Below are 12,071 nucleotides of genomic sequence, written 5' to 3'. Positions count from 1 at the left end.
GGGCTGGGGAGGAAAAGGCTAGATGATGCTGGAGGTCCTTCAATCAGGAAATGAGGCAAGCTCTGACTTTTTGCAGCTTCTCACTGTGAGAAGATCAAAGTGTGTACTGAAATCTGAGACTTGGAATGTCTTGGGATGTGGGGTATTGTCGGAATGAGAGAAGGGTATTACCAGCTTGTAGGCCATCTCATATCCATCAGGGTTCATGGAGGGCAGGAGGTGGATGCGGGTCTCAGTGACCAGCCTCATTACTCTGGGGTTCTTGTTGTTGTACTCCTGGCACAGATATTCCATCAGGTTCAGCATCAACTCCCGGCCCACGACCTCGTTCCCGTGCATGCCGGCCACATAACGAAACTCTGGTTCCCCTGTAGCAGGAAAGAAGATACAGAACCAAACAAAGATTGGTAATGCCATCTATATACTTCCATTTCCCTACAAATATTTTTTTTTATAATATTGTTTGAAGAGCCAGCCCCTTCATAAGTGACATTTGAGTTAAAGGCGAAGTAGAGTCTGGTGAAACCTCAACTGCTCGAAGGCCGCACATTGTTTTTAGTTAACTGGGTATATGGTGCTTAGGAAGACTTAGTATTTGCATAGCCAGCAAGCAGCTGAATCTGGTTCTTAACCAAACTCAATAGCTCAACTGCGGCTTATGGGGGGGGGGGGGGGGGAGGTAGAGCTCTGACTCCACCCCCTTCTTCTGTAAGGCTCCAATCAAAGATAGCCTGGCTGAAAGGTAATGACTCCAATGGCCCTTTCACACCATCTGTTGTGGTAATGCAGCAAATAATTCATAACTCATTGGTGCAATAGAGTGTCATTTTTTGAGAGTGGCGTCTCAACCCACCTTCTGACAGACATTCGTAGTTCAGTAAGCTGCCCAACAAATTTTGGGAGCACACCTTGCATTAGTGTGTTACTGTGATGTGTGTATTGTACATCTATTGGCAAGGGGTTTTAGGTTGCCATTCAAATGAATAGTATTGATCACTAATGACCCAGACCTAATCTCGGAGGTAGGAGTCCAGGACAACCTGGGCTCTAGCGATTACAGGATGATCACATTTAGTATAAATAACAATATAACAAGGCAAGTGGGGAACATAAGAACCCTTAACTTCAGAAGGGCAAACTTTCCAAAATTGTACTCATTGATGGAAAGGGTAAACTGGGACCAAACCCTGGGATCACTGACCACAGAGGAAAAATGGGAATGCTTTAGGAACATATTAAGCAAAGGCATCTTGCAGTGCATTCCTATGGGAAATAAATTTAGAAGAGACAAAGCCAAACCTGGCTGGCTAAACCGTAGCGTTAAAAAACTTATTAGGGGTAAAAAAATGGCCTTCAAGAAGTATAAATCACAGGGCACAGTATCGGCTTTCGACCAATACAAGGAGGCAAATAAGAAAAGTAAACAAGAAATCAAGATGGCTAAACTCAACTTTGAGAGACAAATAGCGGAGGATAGTAAAAAAAAAACCCTAAGAAATTCTTTAAATATATCAACAGCAAAAAAACTAGGGCAGAGCATATTGCACACATAATTAACAATGATGGGAGGATGGTTACAGAGGACACTGAAAAAGCAACCGTGCTGAATGCTTTTTTCTCGTCAGTCTTTACACAGGAATCGGAGGGGTACACTGACCATGACTGTATGGTTAGTAGTAATACACAGGACCTGCCACTATGGCTAACAGAGGGGGAAATCAGGGAAAGGCTGGATAAACTTAACACAAACAAATCACCAGGCCCGGATGGCGTCCATCCGAGAGTACTCAAGGAACTCAGTAAGGTTATATCCAGACCACTGTTCCTGATCTTTGCTGACAGTATTAGGACAGGAGATGTACCAGGAGATTCGAGGAAGGCTAACATGATTCCGATATTCAAAAAGGGCCAGAGGCATATCCCGGGAAATTATAGGCCGGTCAGTTTGACATCAATAATATGTAAACTTCTGGAGGGGATGATAAGGGACTATATCGTAGAGTATGCTAAAGACAACAGCATCATCAGCAGTAACCAGCACGGGTTTACAAATGGGCGTTCTTGTCAAACCAATCTATTAACATTCTACGAGGAGGTGAGCTGTGAGCTAGATAGGGGCAGACCAGTGGATGTGGTGTACTTGGATTTCGCTAAGGCGTTTGATACAGTTCCCCACAAGCGCTTAATTTATAAAATAAGGTCTGCAGGTATCGACAGCAGGGTGTGCTTTTGGATACGGAACTGGCTAAAAGGGCGTGTCCAAAGGGTAGTAATAAACAGCGCATACTCAGACTGGTCTGAGGTAGTAAGCGGGGTGCCCCAGGCCTCAGTCCTGGGACCAACCTTGTTCAATTTATTCATAAACAGCATTGAGGACGGGATCAGTAGTTCGTTATCAGTTTTTGCAGATGACACAAAATTGGGCAGGGCAATAACTGCACAGCATGAAGCAGATATCCTACAGAATGACCTGGACAAAATAACAGAGTGGGCAACGACATGGCAAATGAGGTTTAACGTGGAGAAGTGTAAGGTTTTGCACTTGGGGACTAAAAACATAAAAGCACAATATACGTTAGGGGGGGAACCCTTGGGGGAATCAAAAATGGAGAAAGATCTGGGAGTCTTGGTTGATGACAGATTAGGCAACAGCATGCAATGTCAAGCGGCAGCTGCCAAAGCCAGCAGAATATTAGCATGCATAAAGAAAGGGATGTATTCCAGAGATAAGACTATAATCCTTCCACTTTATAAAACTCTGGTCCGACCGCATCTGGAGTATTCTGTCCAGTTCTGGTCGCCAGTCCTCAGGAGGGATGTGTTGGAGCTGGAGAGAGTCCAGAGAAGGGCAACTAAACTGATTAGGGGGTTGGAGGACCTTAACTATGAAGAGCGGCTACAATTGCTCGATTTATTATCCCTGGAGAAGAGACGTCTGAGGGGGGACATGATAGCAATTTATAAATATCTTAATGGGGATCTCAGCTTAGAAAAAAAACTGTTCATTCGAAGGAATTGCATGAGGACTCGAGGACATACAATGCGATTAGAGGAGAAGCGTTTTAACCTCAGGCAACGAGGAGGGTTCTTTACTGTTAGGGCTACAAGATTGTGGAATTCTCTACCACAAGAGGTGGTTTCTGCGGGAAGTATGGTGGCTTTCAAAAGACTCTTAGACTTAATCTCAAGGATCAGAACATTAAGGGCTATGTGAGATGATTACAGCTACACACACCTACACAGGTTGAACTGGATGGACTGTTGTCTTTATTCAACCTCACCTACTATGTAACTATGTAACTATGTATGTAACACAAACTCATTACAATCAAATTACATGTGCAACGAGATGATGTGAGGAGGCACTAACCTTATGCTTCCTTTTTAGAAAACTCATAGGCCCCGTTCACATGAGTGTCTTGGAATCGCAGGCAGAATCTTGGAATTCTGCTCAAGTTTCTGAATTGTGCTAAAGACGCACCAAAACACGCCATGTGCATTTGGGTGGAATTCATTGTTAATGGAAACCCATGTTCTAAAGAAATGGGTGAAAAACGCTGAATGGGTGAGAAGTGCTGAAAAACTAACAAAAATGTGGCAAAATCAACTTCAAAAAGCGTACAGGAGCATGCTTTTGGAGTGGAGGGCAGCCCATTTAAGTGAAAAAAAACCCTGCGACACTGAGATGTGAATGGAACTCTAGGGTTCCTCCATAGGTTGCTAGGGGTTCCCTGAGCAGTGGTGGACTGACCCCCCACATGATGGTCCATGAAACCCTATGGTTCCTCCATAGGTTGCTAGGGGTTCCCCATGATGGTCCATGAAACCCTATGGTTCCTCCATTAGGTTGCTAGGGGTTCCCCGAGCAGTGGTGAACTGATCTTCCACATGTTGGTCCATGGAAGCCTAGGGTTCCTCCATAGGTTGCTAGAGGTTCCCTGAGCAGTGGTGGACTGACCCCCCCACATGATAGCCCGTGGAACCCAAGGCTTTCCTCTATAGGTTGCTAGGGGTTCCCTGAGCAGTTACATAGTTAGTAAGGTTGAAAAAAGACATCAGTCCACCCAGTTCAACCCATAATGTGTGTGTGTGTTTGCCTGCTGTTAACCGTACATTGTATACCGCTTTATGTTGTGGTCTTCAAGGTGCCCATCTAATGGTTTTTTGAAACTATAGATGCTCCCTGCTGATATCACTGCTTGTGGAAGAGAATTCCACATCCTTACTGCTCTGACAGTAAAGAACGCATTACTTAGTTTATGCAATGGTGGTGGTGGACTGACCTCCCACATGATGGGCTATGGAACTCTAGGGTCCCTCCATAGGTTGCTAGGCGTTCCACTGAGCAGTGGTGGACTGACCTCCAACATGATGGTCTATGGAACCCTAGGGTCCCTCCATAGGTTGCTAGGTGTTCCCTGAGCAGTGGTGGACTGACATCTCACATGATAGTCTATGGAACCCTAGGGTTCCTCCATATGTTGCTAGCCATTCCCTGAGCAGTGGTGGACTAACGTACCAAATGATGGTTCTTGGAACCATTGAGGTCCTTTCATGGGTTACTAGGTGTTCCCTGAGCATTGGTGGACTGACCTCCCACATGATGGTCTATGGAACCATAGGGTGCCTCCATAGGTTGCTAGGGGATCCTTAAGCAGTGGTGGACTGACATCTCACATGATAGTCTATAGAACCCTAGGGTTCCTCCATAGGTTGCTAGCCGTTCCCTGAGCAGTGGTGGACTAACGTACCAAATGATGGTTCATGGAACCCTGGGGTCCTTTCATGGGTTGCTAGGTGTTCCCTGAGCAGTGGTGGACTGATTTCCCACATGACGGTTCTGCAAAGTGGCATAGACCCTAACACTATGCAGTCACCAACTGCATGGCACCAATTCACCCTTTAACCACCAACAGTCTTGACCTTTCTAGCTGTCTGTAAGGGATAGATTTTTCCCACTGACTTTTAATGCGAGGGGCATTCTTCACAATGGTCAGCAATGCAATGGGGGAATTATTCACAGACCACCTATGTAAGGAGACATTTACACTGACCTTCAAATTATGTAGATGTTTCTTCATAACTTTTCTGGTCATTATTATTCATTTTAATTTCATGAATATTGCTGAAAATATTATTGTGGTATAGAGCAGGAGGTTGTTAAAAGAATAAAGAATGGGCCATACCTCGAGGATTTGACACACAAGGTGGATCATTTTTGTTTATTATTATAGCTACATCTTATTGATCATCTTAATCTACTGGAAACTGTGAATTTAATTATTTTCAGGTCTCAGAGAACCCCTCCTTAAATTTATTTCAAGGGTTCTTTCGAGGTAAAAAGGTTGAGAGTAGCGTATAATGTCCTCACCCAACTCGTGCTCTCCCGGGTTGTCGGAGATTTCCATGACATACATCTTCAGGCCCAGGTAGCTCTTGCCAATACTGTACACCCGGGTGATGTTTGGACAGGCCTCGTTCACCCTCTTCATCAACTAGAAAGATGGAGAGACATCAGTAAAACCAGTAATCATCTGCTTCCCAACTGTCCATCATTGCAACAGGTCCATAAGATTTCTCCCTGGGATTTGTGCCTGGAAATGTTGCTAATATTCAGAATTTTTCTGAAACCTCTACTAATACTCTCTATGTCTTTTGAAATGAAGCTCTGGATTTGCTGAGAAATGAGTAGACTTCAGATCAGCTTTGGATTGTGTCAGACTTTATTGCAGCTTTGTACCCACTCCTGCCCCGTAGATTGCGAAATAGTCTATGCCACCTCCCTTGGTAAGATCTTTCTACAAGAGTACCACGTGGGAGGATGCACTTTTATTCTAATCAGTCAGTCCCGTGAAGACCCAATGCACCCACAGGCAGGGGCTGACTTGCAACTTTCGGCCCAAGGGGCAAGTACAATCCAGAGGCCCATGGTGCAGCGAATCGGCCCCCCTCCCACTCTCCCTATTCCCAGCCTCCTTCTGACCCCCATTCCAGGCTGAAGCTCCACTCCAGGTACTCTCTACCCACCGGCCGAATCCGGGTTCCCAATCTTGCCAGCAGGGGGTGGTTTGGGGGAGCTGGGAAAGCTTGGTTGGGGCTGGCCGAGGGAGAGTCTCCAGTAGGGCATGGAACCGGCCTCTGCTCAGACACAGTTTACACCACCATCCATGCTGGGGGGGGGGGTCCTGCACTCTGTCCTTGTCTTCATTCTGCACTTAGTAGAACAGCAGCAGGGACTTTTTACTTCTATGCACCAGGAAACATGTCTGTGGCAGAAGTGGTGTAGCCTTTTTACAGAGCATCAGAGCAGCCCAGGGGGCAATCGCCCCCCTGCCCCCTGGCCCAGTCCTTTCCTGCCCTCAGGACCCCTCAAGACAAGTTGTATCCTGTGCAGGCATCATGGCAAACATGGAACCAGTGCAGTAAACATTGGGACATTGCTGATTATGCCTACATCTTAAAGCTCTATGCAGCTTAGTAAAAGAGGAAGCGAGGGAAAGTGAGGGCTCGTTCATACCATAGGGAGCGTCCTAGAGCACGCTTCTTGGCACGTGGCAGATTCAGGACAGCTTAATAAATTCCGTGGGTTGCCCTACGTATGTGAAACGTGAAAAATAGTGCAGGCGTGATTTTTCTAATTGCACCGCACCAAACGACATAGTCAGGGCCACTGATAAGGCAGTAAAGCCAGCCCTCCTATACTGGGCCCAAGCCCCATCAGTTCAAAATGGGGGGCCCAGGCACCTGTTGGGCAGGAGCACCGGCTGTACTGTCTTATTGCAGACACCGATCCTCTTCTGTCTCCTATTGCAACACTGAAAGCTTCTCCTGCTCTCCCTCCCTTCTGCTACACTGCAAGGGGATTGCTTCTAGCTCATGTCCCCTTTCTATCTGCTTTCTGGTCCCCCCTGTGTGCCCCCTTTCCCCCGCAGCACTGCCAGATTCCGTCCTCTCCCATCAGCTGCTGTTGCAGATACATAGGGGGATGTCAGTTACTGGCCCCTTCCTTTCCTGATTGAACATAGTGAGTGATCAGTACCAATCACTCCTGTGTCCATTCATCACTGAAGCACAGTAAACTGTGTTTGCTATGCTTCAGTTTGTGAATGAGCAGGAAGCCTCAGAGCGCTTCCTTTTCATTCATTCATCTGTACAGCTGAGGGAAAGGGACTGATAAATCTCAGTTACTTTCGGCCAGGAGGGGCCCTGTCAGATAGGCTGTATGGGGCCCCTGTGATTCCTAACAGCAGCCCTGCACATAGTACTGTGGTACTATGTGTTTTGGCAGCACCTAACTGCAGGTGCATTTATTGGATGCATGGGGGGTACCATTAGGGATTAATAGCACCTGCATGTGTCTGCAGAGGGCAGCGGGTTTTCATGCGGTGCGGGAAGATGCGCAATCTTGCACGTGTTTCCGCACTGCATCCAGTGTGCACTACACTTTCCCTGTAAACTGCAGAATGACTTACGTAGCAATATACAGTAAGGGAAAAAAGTATTTGATCCCCTGCTGATTTTGTACGTTTGCCCGCTGACAAAGAAATGATCAGTCTATAATTTTAATGGTCGCTTTATTTTACCAGTGAGAGACGGAACAACAAAAATATCCAGAAAAACGCATTTAAAAAAAAGTTATAAATTGATTTGCATTTTAATGAGAAAAATAAGTATTTGATCCCCTAGCAAGATTTTTAGCTCTCAGGTGTCTTCTATACAGGTAACGAGCTGAGATTAGGAGCACTCTCTTAACCACTTACCGACCGCCGCACGACTATTTACTGCGGCGGTCAGCCCTGTACAGGCATAGTGACGTAGTACTACGTCGCTAGCCTGAGAGCCTCTAGGGGGCGAGCGCGCGCCGCCGGAGGCGCGCTCCCGCCCCCGTTCGTTCCCTATCAAGTCTGCGCGTCACTCGCGATCTCCCCGTGGAGAGGGAGAAAGGCAGGCGGCTGATGTAAACAAAGCCGTCTGTCATTGTCCCTGATCTAACTGCAGAGATCATACGATCCTGCTATGTAGGATCGTATGTCTCTGTGGTTACATCACTAGCCACACCCCTTCACAGTTAGAAGCACGCCCCTAGGGACACACTTAACCCCTGCATCACTGATAAAGTTAACCCCTTCCCTGCCAGTGTCATTTTTACAGTAACAGTGCATATGTATAGCACTGATTACTGTAGTAATGTCACTGGTAACCCCAAAAGTGTCAAAAATGTCAGTTAGGGGTCCGATCTGTCCGCCGCAATGTCGCAGTCCCGCAAAAAAAAAAAAAATCGCAGATCGCCGCCATTACTCGTTAAAAAAAAACAAAACACCAAAAATGACAGAAATCTTTCCCTTAGTTAGTAAACGCAATAACTTTTGTGCAAACCAATCAAAATACGCTTATTGCGATTTTTTTTTACCAAACATATGTAGTAGAAAACAAATTGGCCTAAAATGTTAAAAAATTTAGATTTTTACATATTTTTGGGGGAATTTCATATAAAAAAATTTGAAAAATACTGTTATTTTTTCAAAATTGTCGCTCTTTTTTTGTTTATAGCGCAAAAAGTAAAAATCGAACAGGTGATCAAATACCCCAAAAAGAAAGCCCTGTTTGTGGGAAAAGAAGGACGTCAATTTCATTTGGGTACAGCGCCGCACGACCGCGCAATTGTCCGTTAAAGTCACGCAGTGCCGAATCGCAAAATACCCCTTGGTCTTTCAGCAGCCAAATCCTCCGGGGCTTAAGTGGCTAAAGGGAGTGCTCCTAATATCAGCTTGTTACCTGTATAAAAGACACCTGTCCACAGAAGCAATCAATCAATCAGATTCCAATCTCTTCACTATGTCCAAGACCAAGGAGCTGTCCAAGGATGGCAGGGACAAGATTGTAGACCTACACAAGCAGCTTGATGGAATGGGCTACAAGACCATCACAAAGCAGCTTGGTGAGAGGGTGACAACAGTTGGAGCGATTATTCGCAAGTGAAAGAAACACAAAATAACTGTCAATCTCCCTCAGTCTCCAGCATCATGCAAGATCTCACCTCGTGGAGTTTCAATAATCATGAGAACGGTGAGGAATCAGCCCAGAACTACATTGGAGAATGTTGTCAATCTTCACAAGGCAGCTGGGACCATAGTCACCAAGAAAACAATTGGTAACACACTATGCCGTAAAGCAGTGCTCCCCAACCCTTTTATCGCCACGGACTGGTCAACGTTTGATAATTTGTCTGTGGCCCGCTGAGGGGGATGGGGGGGCGTCAATGCACAGTGACCACAGCGTGCCCCCAATCAATGCACAGTGACCACAGCATTGCCCCCAATCTATGCAGAGTGCCACAGCATTGCCCCCAATCAATGCAGAGTGCCCACAGCATTGCCCCCAATCAATGCAGAGTGCCACAGCAATGCCCCCAATCAATGCAGAGCGCCACAGCATTGCCCCCAATCAATGCAGAGCGCCACAGCATTGCCCCCAATCAATGCAGAGTGCCACAGTAATGCCCCCAATCAATGCAGAGTGCTACAGCAATGCCCCCAATCAATGCAGAGTGCCACAGCATTGCCCCAATCAATGCAGAGTGCCACAGCAATGCCCCCAATCAATGCAGAGTGCCACAGCATTGCCGCCAATCGATGCAGAGTGCCACAGCAATGCCCCCAATCAATGCAGAGTGCTACAGCAATGCCCCCAATCAATGCACAGTGCCACAGCATTGCCCCCAATCAATGCAGAGTGCCACAGCATTGCCCCCAATCAATGCAGGGTGCCACAGCATTGCCCCAATCAATGCAGAGTGCCCACAGCATTGCCCCCAATCAATGTAGAGTGCCCACAGCATTGCCCCCAATCAATGCAGAGTGCCCACAGCATTGCCCCCAATCAATGCAGAGTGCCACAGCAATGCCCCCAATCAATGCAGAGATGCCAGCGTTCCCCCTTTCAATGCAGATGCCAGCATTCCCCCAGCGAGACCCGTGCAATTACCTCACGGCAGCTTCTCTTCAGTCCCCGCGTCTCCTGGCCAGGAGGAGGATTCGCTATTGTCACTCAATGGGCGGCTCGGGGCGCACTGCTCTGCTCCCCGGCCGCCACAGTAAAAGAATGTAAACGGCCCGGTACCGTTTCATCTACGGACCGGTACCAGTCCGCGGCCCGGAGGTTGGGGAACACTGCCGTAAAGGACTAAAATCCTGCAGAGCCCGCAAGGTCCCCCTACTCAAGAAAGCACATGTACAGGCCAGTCTGAAGTTTGCTAATGAACATTTGAATGATTCAGAGGAGAACTGGGTGAAAGTGTTGTGGTCAGATTTACCCAAAATCGAGCTCTTTAGCATCAACTCGCCGTGTTTGGAGGAGGAGGAATGCTGCCTATGACCCCAAGAGCACCATCCCCACTGCCAAACATGGTGGTGGAAACATTATGCTTTGGGGGTGTTTTCCTGCTAAGAGGACAGGACAACTTCACCGCATCAAAGGGACGATGGACGGGGCCATGTACCATCAAATCTTGGGTGAGAACCTCCTTCCCTCAGCCAGGGCATTGAAAATGGTTTATGAATGGTTATTCCAACATGACAATGACCCAAATCACACGGCCAAGGCAACAAAGGAGTGGCTCAAAAAGAAGCACATTAAGGTCCTGGAGTGGCCTAGCCAGTCTTCACCCCTTATTCCCATAGAAAATATGTGGAGGGAGCTGAGGGTTCGAGTTACCAAACGTCAGCCTCAAAACCTTAATGACTTGGAGAGGATCCACAAAGAGGAGTGGACAAAATCCCTCCTGAGATGTGTGCAAACCTGGCGGCCAACTACAAGAAATGTCTGATCTCTGTGATTGCCAACAAGGGTTTCTCCACCAACTACTAAGTCATATTTTGCTACGGGGTCAAATACTTATTTCACTCATTAAAATGCAAATCAATCAATAATTTTTTTGAAATGCGTTTTCAGGATTTTTTTTTGTTGTTTTTCTGTCTCTCACTGTTAAAATAAATCGACCATTAAAATCATAGACTGATAATTTCTTTGTCAGCGGACAAATGTACAAAATCAACAGGGGGGTGAAATACTTTTTTCCCTCACTGTATACATATACCTGTATGTGTGTGTGTATGTGTGTGTGTGTGTGTATATATATATATATATATATATATATATATATATATATACACATACTGTATATACAGCATCTCACGAAAGTAAGTACACCCCTCACATTTTTGTAAATATTTTATTCTATCTTTTCATGTGACAACACTGAAGAAATGACACTTTGCTACAATGTAAAGTAGTGAGTGTACAGCTTGTATAACAGTGTAAATTTACTGTCCCCTCAAAATAACTCAACACACAGCCATTAATGTCTAAACCGCTGGAGACAAAAGTGAGTACACCCCAAGTGAAAATTTCCAAATTGGGCCCAAAGTGTCAATATTTTGTGTGGCCACCATTATTTCCCAGCACTGCCTTAACCCTCTTGGGCATGGAGTTCACCAGAGCTTCACAGGTTGCCACTGGAGTCCTCTTCCCCTCCTCTATGATGACATCACAGAGCTGGTGGATGTTAGAGACCTTGCGCTCCTCCCCCTTCCATTTGAGGATGCCCTACAGATGCTCAATAGGGTTTAGGTCTGGAGACATGCTTGGCCAGTCCATCACCTTTACCCTCAGCTTCTTTAGCAAGGCAGTGGTCATCTTGGAGGTGTTTGGGGTCGTTATCATGTTGGAATACTGCCCTGCGGCCCAGTCTCTGAAGGGAGGGGATCATGCTCTGCTTCAGTATGTCACAGTACATGTTGGCATTCATGGTTCCCTCAATGAACTGTAGCTCCCCAGTGCCGGCAGCACTCATGCAACCCCAGACCATGACACTCCCACCACCATGCCTGACTGTAGGCAAGACACACTTGTCTTTGTACTCCTCACCTGGTTGCCGCCACACACGCTTCACACCATCTGAACCAAATACGTTTATCTTGGTCTCATCAGACCACAGGAGATGGTTCCAGTAATCCATGTCCTTAGTCTGCTTGTCTTCATCAAACTGTTTGCGGGATTTCTTGTGCATCATC

The 12,071-nt window shown here is 46.5% G+C and overlaps 1 protein-coding gene across 2 annotated transcripts in view; it reads right to left on the bottom strand.

Moving 5' to 3' along the window:
* Positions 1-12,071, bottom strand: part of LOC309555723 (inactive carboxypeptidase-like protein X2) — a 129,098-nt gene that overhangs the window by 19,932 nt on the left and 97,095 nt on the right. For both annotated transcript variants that reach the window (XM_082257791.1, XM_082257792.1), the window contains 2 exons: positions 5,372-5,495; positions 172-368 (listed from right to left, as the gene is read on the bottom strand). In XM_082257791.1, coding sequence (XP_082113917.1) covers positions 172-368; positions 5,372-5,495 — 321 coding nt within the window. The remainder of the gene's footprint in view (positions 1-171; positions 369-5,371; positions 5,496-12,071) is intronic.

The sequence above is a fragment of the Pelophylax lessonae genome, assembly GCF_965119305.1.
Source record: "Pelophylax lessonae genome assembly, chromosome: 1".
NCBI lineage: Eukaryota > Metazoa > Chordata > Amphibia > Anura > Ranidae > Pelophylax > Pelophylax lessonae.
The sequence above is the reverse complement of the archived record's forward strand: the minus strand, read 5'-3'. Positions and strand labels throughout refer to the sequence as shown.